At 51.4% G+C, this 12,297-nt stretch overlaps 1 protein-coding gene across 2 annotated transcripts; it reads right to left on the bottom strand.

Annotated features, from left to right (window-relative positions):
* Positions 1-2,419: 2,419 nt before the first annotated feature.
* Positions 2,420-10,215, bottom strand: AMZ1 (archaelysin family metallopeptidase 1). Of its 2 annotated transcripts, none has more exons than XM_074158593.1 (6): positions 9,912-10,215; positions 9,120-9,287; positions 8,097-8,225; positions 7,591-7,754; positions 6,217-6,393; positions 2,420-2,989 (listed from the first exon to the last, which is right to left on the bottom strand). In XM_074158593.1, exons 1-6 carry the CDS (start codon positions 10,213-10,215, stop codon positions 2,420-2,422), a joined length of 1,512 nt encoding a protein of 503 aa, XP_074014694.1. The 2 variants fall into 2 exon arrangements, with proteins under 2 accessions (XP_074014694.1, XP_074014695.1); XM_074158594.1 differs by having other exon boundaries at positions 6,217-6,324.
* Between the last annotated feature and the right edge of the window lie 2,082 nt (positions 10,216-12,297).

The following is a 12,297-nucleotide window of genomic DNA, read 5'->3' as shown; positions in this document are numbered from 1 at the left end:
CCTGGTTATAACCTTGATTTTCTGTGTAACCTTGGCCAGTCGGTTTCTTCTTCTCCGACCCAGGCTGCCTCCAGTCCTCGCTCAGATTGGTGCGGAGTGTGGAAGGTAAGCGCAAAGTTCCACTTCCAGACCCTGGGAACAAAATGTTGTGTGGTGCCGTAACGTACAGCAGCAGCTCTGGAAGCCTTTGATGGGAAGAGAAGCCACCTCCACGGGAACGTCTTTGCCCGAGCAAAAAACTTGCACCGTAACAGCGCGTGGACCTTCTCTCCTCCAGCCCCATAAGGACTTCAAAGTGTGTTCAGCCGCTTTCTGCCTTTCCCTGCCGAGCTGCCCACGCAGGCAGGTGACGCTCTGAGCTGCCGTGCTCATTTATTTCTTACCTGGAGCACTTCTGGACAAGCTGAGCTGGGAAGCGGTTGTTCTGTCAGTGACAGCGTCAAAAATAGCTATTATTGGTAAGCAGGAGCTCTTCAGCAGAAACCCATGCTTTCACAGCAGAGCTAACCTGAGTCCGTAAGCCCAGTGTCACCTGGGGAGTTTCCCATCTGTGCCATCAAATTCTTTCTGTGCCACCCCTTCTCTCTGTTGCCTTTGGACCCCGTCACGATAGAAAGCTGCCTCTTTCCCTGAGGAGATGCTGTCATCCCGAGGTTACGGCATCTTTCTGGAAAGTTTCTGCACTTCAGCCTCGTGATTCAGCACAGAACAGAGTAAAAGAGCAAACACGGCCGAGCAAAAAGCCATCTCTTGCTTAAAATAGTACATCTGTTAAGGCAACAACCGAGCAAGTATAGGGGCAGTACGTGGATTTGTAACTCAAGCAGGATTTGTTTGGGAAATTGCTGCTGCCGGGAAGAATGTCTTGGATGAGAACCCCATGGCCTTTGCGGCTGCCAGGAGAGGGCGGCAGCAGCGGCTCCTCCATCGCGCCTGCGCCGGGTCCAGGCACCCAGCCTGGAAAAAATGTTTCCAGGAATTGCCGTCATCAGTCCCCAAGCCAGAACTCCCTTTCTCTCCCTGCATGAATCACGCGGATGTGAAGTCGCTCGTGTTTCCGGAATCCAGTTAAATTTATTACGAGGTCATCTTTTCTGCTCACCTGCAGGAATAAACCTCGAGCTTTTCCCGAATGTCTTCCACGGATCCTCTCCCTTCCCGCTCCAAAAATGCACTGTGGGGTTTGAGGCCCTCAAAGGGCACGGGGCGAGCGCTTGGGAAAGCCAAAGCTGTTTGCTCCTCCGAGGGAAACATCCCGTCTCCTCCCATCTCAACTGGACCCGGTCCTACCTGCTGATATTTTGGGGTGGGAGAAGTCTGAAGCGTGGCCAGGCAGCCGTGAGCTGCGGAGTTATCGGTGCTGAGGGAGCTGGGGATGGAGAGGCTCAGCCTTCCCCCGGCGTGCTGCTCTGACGGAGCTCGAAAACCCGTCATCCTCTGGAGCTCCATCTATAAATAGCCGGAGGAGAACGGCATGCCCCGGCACTGGGAAGGCAGCTCCTGGTGCCAGCACAGCACCCGCTCCTGCTCGGTGGGTGACTTACGGAGCGGGGAAGAGGGAAAGGGCCAGGGCATTAACCTCTCAAGGCCGAGAGAGAGGAATGTGTGTGTAGTTCCCCCTTTTTAAGTTAATAATCAATGAGCGTGTGAATGTTTGGAAAGGGTTTCTCTCCTGTGCGGGTCTCCAGAGGATGTGAGTACTTGCAGCTCGCGGCTCCGAGCCTGCCTTGCTTTGAACTGAGGCAGCTCTGGAGATCCCCTTGAGTGTCCGCCACAAGATGGTCGTCACACTAGGGCTGTTCTTCATGGCAGACGAGCTGCCAGGGATCTTTCTGCTTTACTCCCTGACTGTGCCTGTCCCCCTTCATCTCTCCCCCCCCACGCGCGAGTCCCTCAGCCTCTCGTGGGCTCCTGCGCTCAGCTGGTGGGCCAGTGACCAGGGTAGAGGGACATTTGGTAGAGGGGGAAAGTAGAGGGAGAAATATAATCTGTGCTTCAGACTGCAATGTGACGCAGAGGAGAGCTTTGTGTAGGGGAGAGCTGCCCTGGTTTCATTCGCATCTGTTTGTTCAGATGGCCCAAGCTTCTGTGTGAACACGTTTCGTGTTTAGCATGGACCTCTTCCTGCCTGACTTCAGACCAAAGGAATTACAGCAAGAACATACAAGCTTCTACATAGGACTTGACTGTGGGTTTGGAGTCGTGCTGTCGCTTAGACCAGCACAGGAAAAACCCTTAGAGAAGAACTGATCGCATCAAAAATGTTAGCAATCTCAGAAAAAGAAACACCTTTTATTCCTGTGGGGAGTTGCTGTTTCTCTCTGACAGCAACAACTTCTGGTGAGAAAGGCCAGGAGCCGGGCAGTAACGTAACCAAAGCTGTGGGAGCGAAGCTGGCCCAGCCCAAGGCAGACCCAGCCTAGTTCTCCTCCCACCGCCAACGATGAGGGGACAAATCCCCTTTGGACAGTTTTCTGGAACTCAGTTTCCTCCGCAAGGAGGAAAATTTGTCTCCGAGAACTTTCCGTAGCCCGGTGTTGTCCTTAGCAAAGGGTAGGTCCTTCTTCATAGCAGGCAGTTGTCCTGTAAACATTTCCCACTTGGCCAGGGCGTCCACAGTCTTGTCTACTTGAGCCAGCTCCTCCTCGGAGACGTTCCTCTCCAGGGCAGCGATGCAGGTCTCCAACCACAGTTCGTAGTCTTTGATGAAGTCTGTGGACTTGGTGGGCCCGGGGAGCTGGGGCTGGCTCTGTGCTTCCACCAACGAACACGAGTGCTCGTCCTGTTCCAGCTCCTGGCCGATGGAGAGGGCCTGGCTGCACGTGTCCGGTGTCAGCGGCTCGGACAAGGAGGTCACCGCCTCAGAGTCGTTCTCGCAGCACATCCCCGAGTCCGAGCTGTAGGGAAGGATGTCCTCCGAGGAGGACAGGTCTGCTGACTCTTTCCTTGGCCACGTGGACAACACGGTCTGTGTCCAAGCGTAGAGTTTCTGTGGTGAGAGGGGAAAAGGTTTCATGTTAGAGAACGGAGAAAAAAACAGGTATACCTTTCCTAGCCTTCATCAGGTCAACCTATTCATCTTGGGGGGGGGGCTCAGCTTCAGATGCTGTGGTCCTCTCTGCCAGAAGATGGGTTCAGACAACTCGTGGTTACCCTAAAGAGCAGGGATTTTCTCTCGCCTCGTTTTCTTGGAGTCAGCATCTGTGGCAGTTCTGCCCCCGGTCAGATGTGGGATGTATCTGTCTTATTAGTGAAGACGGTAGGAGAAAAATGGCACAAATCCAGTCCTCACTGTGTGGATATGATCCCTGGGAGAGCCAAACCAGTGCCTCTCTAGAGGAAGCTGTGTCATTGTAAAAGCTCCTGAGATAGCGGTGAAGAATCTTGTTTCATCATGTTGTTAACTCCTGTGGTAACGTGCATTTTATTCCCAAGAATAGCTCTTCCCCTCTTGAGCTGAAACGCACAAGTGGGAAGGCCGAGCTCCAGGAAAGAATTAATGAAAGGAAAATGTCTGAGCCAATTTCCTTTTTAAATATTAAATGCTACAATGGGGCAAGTAACGGGTTGCTTCTGGCACATTTATTTCTTACGCTTTGGGGAATGAATCACAGCGCTCCAGTCACCGCTGGATAAAAGGTGATCTCCTTGGATAAAAGGTTATCTCCTCGTTTGCCTCTTTGGGGGGGGGGAGGGGGCTGGTGTGGGTTTTTTCAGCTTTTTCACACCTCCTTCCTCATCTTTGCGAAGGTATTGGCTGAGAGCCGTGGAAAGTAAAGCGATTGCTTTGAGAAAGAGCGTTAATCGGAGACGCCAGTCACGGTGCTGGGTCTGTGGGTGCCCAGCTCAGGGTGAGCTTGGGGTGTTTGAGAAGGGCAGGAGATTTCCAGCCCTGCAGAGCTCCCTGCTCCCTCCCCCTTCCCTCCTCCTTTGCTCTCTCTTCAGGCGAGTGACAGAAAGGATAAAGAGCTCAAATTGAGTGGGTGGGAGAAATCGGCCCCGTTTCTCAGTTCAGTCTGTGCATGAAGCCTCGGGGAAGAATTTCGTACAAGAATAAAATGGACTCTTTCAGCTGAGTTAATCCACCCTGCCCCCTCCTTCTGGGGCAAGAAAAGATGCAAAGGGACAACTTTTCTCCTGCCTCATCCCACCTCTAATAGCCCTTCCCTCCCTCTGGGTTTAAAAAGCAAAGAAGGCACCAGAAGCTGCAACAGGAGCCGGACAAGGGAAGGGAGCAGCAAAGTCATCAGCCCGTGATTTTATAATGTCTCTTAAAATTCCTAAGACTAATGAATCTGGGAAGGAATCACAACTGCTACTTAGCCCCGTTCCCCGAGAAGTGAAAAAGCTGTGGAGATGAGGATGTTCAAAGAGGAGTATACCTGGATTATTTAAGGCAAATAACTGCACTCTATCCCAGGCGCGGGGTGCGGAACAGCCTGGGCTGCTGCAGGAGCAGCAGGTGAAACGCTGGCTGCGGTGGGGAAACACCAGGAGAAGGGATTTGCTTTCAGTTTTCGAGATGACTCAGGCTGGAATAAGCAGCTGTGTTGAAAAAACAGAGTATGTTTCTGAGTGCAACTCGGATAAATAATTTGAGGGGCTCTTCCTCCTGCATAAGGACTGGTTTCCTGCCCCACGTGCTCCTCTGCCCGTAACCCTGTCTCCACCGCAGACTTCAGCGGAGTTACCTGCTCCTGGCCGGGAACAGCTTTGTGTCTGGCGTTTCCTGTGTTTATTACGAGTGTCTGGGGCGTTATGTGGCAGGAGGGGATCCGTCCCGGCTTTCCAAAGGGAAATGTGACTTCAGACCTGCACTTGGCCAACGGCAGCCTCTCAAAACATGGTTAGCGAGTAACTTTGCCATCTGATGTTGCCTCCAAATGCTTTGTGCTCTTCTTCTGTCAGGTTCCCTGACTATTTAATTCATCTCTGGCATTTATATTTCCTCTCGCTGAGATTATCCCAACTGTCTTATACCAGCTTGTACTGTATCTAGCTGAGCTTTTCCTTGTCAAGGAAGCAGATGTGTCGTTTGGCAATTGTGTCCTCTCTTCAGGCTTGTGTTTGTTGTCGCCAGGGGATGCCGAGCCAATTACAGCATTTACTGCAGGTGTAAAGGCAAAAACGGTTCTAGAAAAGCTTCACGTAGATGGCGGTGCTCTTGTAGAAAGGAATAGCTGGATGCTGACAGGTCGGGTGTTTAAATAAACCAGCGTTTACCCCTCTGGTGTTCTGGGCAGTTTAGGCATCTCTCGGAGAGAAGCAGGGACCCAACAGCCACGGGGTCAGAGATGGATCTCACAGAGAACCGCCAAAACCCCACAAGTATGTTTTTTTCCCCCACGTGCTTCTGTGCGGCTCATTCCAAGCTGAATGAGACTAGAGGCATCCCCGTTCTCATTCCGCACGTATCTTCTTACAAATATAACCCACAGGCTTTAAAATAGGCAGCCGTGGAAAATCCTGCCTCTGAATATGATGTGTGTCAGACAGGAATTATAACTAGAGAGAAGACAGGGTACTGAGTGAGAACGGGGAAATTATTTATATTCCACCAGCCTTTTAGCTACTAAATCCTGCTTTTTAGACAACAGAGGCAGAAAACCCTTTCTGGAGCTGAGGGTGTCTGAGCACTATTCCCGATGTTGTCTAAATGTGGTGTTGCCAGTTCTGTGGGTGGGAGAGAAGAGGCAAAAGATGAGTCTGGGACCCTCCGCTGAGTAGGGAGTAATACTCTGGGATCCTCTCTCGTATCTTTAAACAGAGGAACTGCAGCAAAGTACCTGCCCGGTATTTCCCTCCTGTTACCAGCAGCCCCAGAGAGGCAGGAGACCGTGGTGGCCCATAGGAAAGGACACGGACCTGGGAACTACTGCGCTCCCACTGCTGCTCTGGCTTGGAATCTGCCTGCCCTCCCCGCTTCATTTTTGGGAGCTGGGAAACGTGGGCAGGTTGTTGCACTGTGAACAACCTTCTTGTGAACAGCCAAAAGCTCTGGAGCTTGCGTGAAGTGCTCCGATACTCACAGACCATGTCCACCACGTCCCCCTTATTTAGGTTTAAGCTTTCTCTCTCAGCACCTTGCACAAAGAGCAGCGTCTGCGTTTTAAATGTGCCCTAGCAGTGTGTTACGCTGTGGTTTGGGGTGAGCTGCTCTGCTCCCTGCCCTGTCCCCTTGCTCCAGGAAGGGCTGGGGAGGGGTCTGTCTCTCACCCTGTAGCGCTCGACCAGCTTGAAGCCCACGACGTGCTGCAGCTTCCGAAGGCAGATGGGACAGGGCTCCAGGGGCCGCAGCAGGGCTTCGTCCAGGCTCAGGGCGCCCTGCATGATGCACTGCAGCCAGCGGCAGGTCCCCAGCCCCATCAGGTGGCAGATCTCGTGACAGGTCACCTTTCGGGAAAGCAAACATCACAGGAGCATATGGTCAGTCCTGTTTCCTCTGCAGTTCCACGTTCCCTGCTCTGACAGTGGAACCAGCGCATTGCTCAGCCCTGGCAGCCCTTCAGCCTGGGCTTTTCCCAGGTGGAAGGAGAACGTGGCTCCCTTCTTCCCAGGTACCCCACCATCCATGTTTGTATGCTGGAGGAAGAGGAGTGGGTGGGTTTTTTTTCAGAAGCAGATGTGGGAAGACCCTGTAGATAACACGTTCAGAGCTCCAGGGCTGTGCTGCTGTCACCCTCTTCCTCGAGGACAGTGTAGTGTTGGGTTTGGCTTTTTTAAGGAGGAAAAACGGTCCCACTGGGGTCTGAAAAGAGCAGCACCATCCATGAGAGAAATCTGTTAAGAAGCTACTGGCAATAACAGATCTGGTCCTTCCAAAGCAGATGCTCTTAATGTTTGTGCCAGAGCAAGAACGGAGCTGGAGTCATCTGGCCAAGCAGGACTGCCTTGGGAATTGGCAACCAGGGAAAGGCTGAGGATGGAGCGTTCCCCTCCTCCTCCCACCTCCTCCTAACAGCGTTTGAGATTACTACAGGAAGAGACCTCAGACTAGAAAATCCTGAGCAAATAGCAAGGGAGGCAGAGGAAATGGCATGGAAGGTGTTGGTGTGACTGCTCCGCATGGGCCAGCTTTGGGAGAAGCGGAGCTGGCAGGAGGGTGCGGGGGAAATGCTGGGATGAGGGAGGACTCAGCACTCGTGAGGAGGATGTGTTGGAGATGAATGGGGTTTAAGGGCATCTGCATATAAATATACGTGCAAACTTGTCTTAGGGATTTTTCTCATCCATCCATGTAAGCAGGGCTGGCGCGTGGTCCTCTGCCCTTATGGATACCAGTGTCTGAGGAAGACACAGTCCCACCTTTATCTCAGTGTTGCTCCATGCCATAAGGTGAGTCCTGTAGCCTCAGCTGATGCCACAGTTTGCTCCACTGGCCAGGGGTGTAAGAGCTGTCTACGCTGTGCACTAAAATACAAGCACTTCAGGACTGCGTTAGATGCGTGAACTTGGCTGTGATGCCCTGCGTCTCCTGGGAGCTGAGTCTCATGCCTGCTTCACTGGGCTGAGACAGGGATTACGCCCAGGCCTGAAACGTTTAACCCTACACGGCAAGAAAGACGGGGTGCAGGAGATGGCTGCTCCTACCTTACAACACTGGACCATCTCTTGGGCACTGAAGGGCAGTGTCCGCTCTCTGCTCTCCTTGCTGACTTCACTTAACTGCTCCTTCTGCGTGAGTGGATTCAAGGTGCTACATCCAGCCTGGGGGAAATCCCCGGAAAATCTGGCGAAGCTGCAGACTCCCACTTCTGTAAAGAGAGGCACGTACGAGTCAGGCATCAGCTCTCTCACCGCTGCCTCTCACCTTAGGCATCATGAAAAGAAAGCTGTTGTAGAAGGGTCCAGTTGAGCACACAGGGCGTGATGAGACACACTTACCAAAAGGTTTGTAGCACCTCAGTTACCTTTGTCTGGATCAGGAGCCCTGACTCCCCTAATTTTAAATTGGGAAAACCTAGTTCCTCTTATCGGGGAGCGAATAGAATGTTAAAGATAAAATTTGACTGTTCCAGTCCCCCAAGGAAGGCTTTTTGGTACATTGCTGCCTTATTCACACGCTGTGCTGGGAGATCATGGGACACCAATCCCACCTTGTCCTGGCAGGAATTTGCTGAACGTGAAGCTCCAGGTCTCACATGGGTAAAGGTCCAGTAGAGTGAGTCCAAGAACACACAGGGCATCCATGGGCTTGTTGTTCTTCAGGAAATTCAGGATCCCATCTGGGCAAATACATGAGAGAAGGTCATTAAAATAAAGCATCCCCAGAAGGCATTTCTCTTGTTAAAGGCCGGAATTTCTCTTGTTAATGGGAAGGAGGATGCAATCCAAGCCACAGGCAGGCAGAGCTGCTGCATTCAGCATCTGGGCTGAAGAACCACGTGTGGCCCATCCCCTCAAATCGAAGTATGAGCAGACCTGACTTCTGAAGTGGTCTTGAGCACAGAGTTAAAACAAAGCGGAGCTGAGGGCAGAGACGTAGGTGGATTCAGTACTGACCCACGGAAATAAACCCCTGGAAGCAGAAGAATTTCCCTACGGGCTTTTCAGACCTGAGCTGGAGCAGCCCATCGCTGTGGCGCTGGGTCCGTGCCGACCACACGCTGCCCATGGTACCTGCAAACAGCCCGTTCCAGAGGGATGTTTGTGCAGGGGGTGTTTGGCAGCTGACAATCCCATTTCCCTGGGGAGCTGTGTGACACTCGAACCCGAATTTCCTCACATGAAAGGCCAGTGAGTTCCCCACCTGCACCACCCAGGCCACAAATTTACTTTGGCTCCGGACAAGAGCTGGGAGAGCTCAGGCTACACCAAATCAACAGTGCCTTCCCGCGGAGCCGATCCCATCGCTTTGCCGAGCTGGACCTAAACATAATAGCACTGAGAAATACAAACAGCAGAGGAAAATATGATGAAAGTCACTTTGTGTTTTATTCCTGTTTCCAGCCTCAAAGTTCTGGGTTTTCCATGGGAACAGGATTTCTCCCTTTTCACTCCCTTCCTCATCCCCTCCCTGCTCAGGCAATGAAGGGCTATTTCAGGCATTTCCTAAGGGAGGGCTCGCGCCCCTGTGCCAAGCTGAGGTCTGCCCGGGCTCCCCGCTGCCAGGTCCTTACCTGCGTGAAGCTGCACCCTGTCCGTGTCCCGGCTGTGGCGGTAGCAGCAGTGAATGGAAGAGATGGGGATGGAGGGAAGGCACTTCACGCGGAGACCCAGGAAGAAAGACTCGACGCAGCTCTGGAGGGAATCCAGCAGCGAGAGCCCGGCGGGCCCTTCGATCAAGTCTAAGAAGAGAAGCTCTATTAATCAGTTCCTTAAAGCCAGGGTGAACTATAAGGTCCAAAGGGTTTTTGTGGGGCTGGCCACAGCATCTGGGTTTGTTGTGAAGTTAATTGGGATGTGGCAGACGGCTCTAGATGGTTCTACAGATATGGAGGAGAAGAGGGGGCTCTTTCTGAGAGGTGGCTGGGGGCATTAGTGCACGCTCTCATTGGCAGAGCGGATGTGCCAGGAAGGTTGTCTCCTATTTAAGTCATGCAGAAAGATTAACGTGGGAATGGGTGGCAGCTTTCAATGACCCATCGGGGATGGAGCTCCAGAAATGTTGTTTTACCCGGCATAGTTTTACATATAAATATATAAGTATGTGTGTATGCGTACATACATTCATAGCAAATCTCACCCGCAGACACACATGCCATTTACAGGGCAGGTCTACTGATGGTTGTCATCGTGGCTTGTGACTCTGGACTGGGGGCACGTCAGAGCCTTTGGTATTACAGACTTGTCTTTGCTATGGCGATTGCATTTTGCAGGTTGGTCCTTAGGAGAGGACGTTCGCAGGGTTCAGCACCACCCACCTCCCTCCCGTATCTCTCCATGTGGCTCAGTGAAGATGCCCGCGTTACCTATAGGTTGGAGGTAAATGTGCTTTCGATAGAAGTTCTGCTTCCTCCTCATCATGGCATGGTAGAACGTCTCAAAGTCCTCGGGGGCATCGGGATGGCTGAGGAGCCAGTCGAAAGCCGTCCGGATGAGCAGCGTGCAGAAGAGCGTTCTCTGCGGGTTGTAGGCTTCGGAGAGGAACAGCTTCTCTGCCCTGGAGAAAGCTTTGGCGTAGAGCTCCTGCAGGGCTGGGTTGGTGGAGATCAGCGCGTCCTTCAGAGCCCGAGGCCCGAAGCTGAATTCCTGAGCGTGTTTGCACTGCAGCATCGCGGAGAGACCCACCGGCTGTGGCACTGCCTGCAGGAGGGGACACAACCATCAGCACGTGGCCTCCCCAGGGACCTGGAAACCTTCTCACACTTTGCTCTCAAGGCCATCTGCCCCAGGATCCCAGCTGTGAGGTTTGATTGGGAGCTTATGAACGCTGTACGTAGAGCTGGCCAGAAGCCCTACGCATTTACGTGAGAGAAGCTGTGGTAGGGTGCTCTACATCTGTGTGTATGTCACTGGTTCACGGCCAATGTACCAGTAGATGGTGCTCAAGAATGCATAGCCCCATGATCGCTACCAGATGTCTGGATTAAATCAGATCGTTTGATTATTTATTTTTTTTTGGTGCTCCATCCCAAAGTCCCAATAACATGGGAAATACCTCTGTGTGTTGTACAACTGGCTGCACTGGCCCTGATACGATGTCGAAAGGTGGTGCTCCTTGTTGCTTGAGCTAAAACACATCCTTGGGGCTCTCAAAGGCAAAGGTCCATGGCAGGAATGAAGAGGTAGGTCTTGGTCTTTATTTATCTATCAGAAGCCTAAACTTCTAACTTACCTGAAACCAATAAAAGCAGCTGCTCACTGTCAACAATTTCCTTTAACAGCCTTAAATCCTTGCTCTTAGTTATTGGCCCAGGGCATCTGCTGGCTCACAGCGCTGTTGTCAGGCTACAAGACGTGGGAAGGTTTGCCCAGCCTGATCCACAGGTGGGACACGATGTGCGAGACCTGCGTTTGTTGGTGCTGCCTCTCTAGCGAGATATGTACGGGCCCACTGCCATCACGTTACTTCATGAATAACTTCGTGTCACACCATGTTATCATCAAGAACGCTGGTGATGATGTAAAGTGGTAAATAAAGAGCAAACGAAAGCCTGCAGCAGAAAGAAATTAATTCAGAACATCCCAGAAATATCCTCTCCAGGGTCCTTTCTAAGGCCAGCATGTTCCAAAGCTGCAGAAGTCAGGAACCTATTTCCCATTTCAGTTTATGCACTTATGGATATTCCAGTAGACGTCTTGGAGAAAGGGAAGAAAGAGAGGAAACGGAGTACAATCCCTATGGCTAACCTATGTCTGGATTTCTCCAAAGACATTCCTTTTTTGTAAGGCGATCATGCCAAGTAGAATTAGAGTATTTTGAAGAGGTACCTGGGGCAAAGCTGCCTACCACAGGTAAGTGTCCCGTTCTGTCTGCAGCAGAATGAAGATACACAGGTAGATACATACAAAAGCACACAAAAGGGTTTCTAAAAAGTATTACCTTCTATTAGGCAAGTTAATACTAACATAAATGAAACCAGACAAGCTTTCTGGGTGGATAAACAAATGTATCAGCTGCTGACCATCACTATTATTACAGCATTATTATTTTTATTTATTTCAGGAGGAACCGGTTAAGTCTATACTTTAAGTGGGTCTGCAGCCCAGCTCTGTCAGGTAAATGATACTCAGTGGCCCTTGAGGACAGCGATATAACAAGAAAATTCAATATGTAAAAAATAGTACCAACATGAGCCAAAGCCTTCCCTCAGTAATGCAGAGAAGGCTCTGGTAGTTTGCACCATAAGAGAAAGGTGGCAGCCCGTTAAAATTAACATTGAGTTTCTTTACATCTAACCCTTGGGAAGATACGTGTATGTACGAGCAGTCCTTAGAAAAGACTCGTTTTGTATGATCTTTTTTGGTGCTAAGGGGATGTAGCCTAGGAGAGGGAGCGGGTAAGCAGTTCTCTTTATTATATTTGCAAGCTTTGTATTTCGCTAGCGCTAAAGGCTGACAGAGGCAGCACGAGGGGATCCGGAGCGACACAAAGGCCCTGCTCCAACGGAAGTTTAGAAATAAAATCTGCGATCATTTCTTGGCCACCTCTTCTTATTGCCCCAAAAAACGTCAGAATTGCTTCTGCTGTTTTTTACAGGTAGCAACAAGGGTTCGTGTGAAGCCGTTCTGCACTTCGTCCCCCAAATCTCCGCACTCCTGACGTGCTTCCAGATTTGGGAGGACGAAGTGAGAGTCTGACCCCACCAGGTCATCAGGAGTTTTGCCTTTGCCGAGGGCCAGGCTTTCACTTGT

Source organism: Numenius arquata, chromosome 14, assembly GCF_964106895.1.
Source record: "Numenius arquata chromosome 14, bNumArq3.hap1.1, whole genome shotgun sequence".
NCBI classification, from domain to species: domain Eukaryota; kingdom Metazoa; phylum Chordata; class Aves; order Charadriiformes; family Scolopacidae; genus Numenius; species Numenius arquata.
Note: the sequence above shows the minus strand (reverse complement) of the source record. Positions and strands in the feature narration are given on the sequence as shown.

Bases quoted from the DNA above. Each gene is read 5' to 3' on its own strand.
- AMZ1 (XM_074158593.1), bottom strand. From the start codon at position 10,215: ATGCTGCAGTGCAAACACGCTCAGGAATTCAGCTTCGGGCCTCGGGCT. The intron at 6,394-7,590 runs GTAGGAGCAGCC...CTTTCCCGAAAG, and splicing joins AGATGGTCCAGTGTTGTAAG to GTGACCTGTCACGAGATCTG. The intron at 2,990-6,216 runs GTGAGAGACAGA...CTCTCACCACAG, and splicing joins AGCTGGTCGAGCGCTACAGG to AAACTCTACGCTTGGACACA.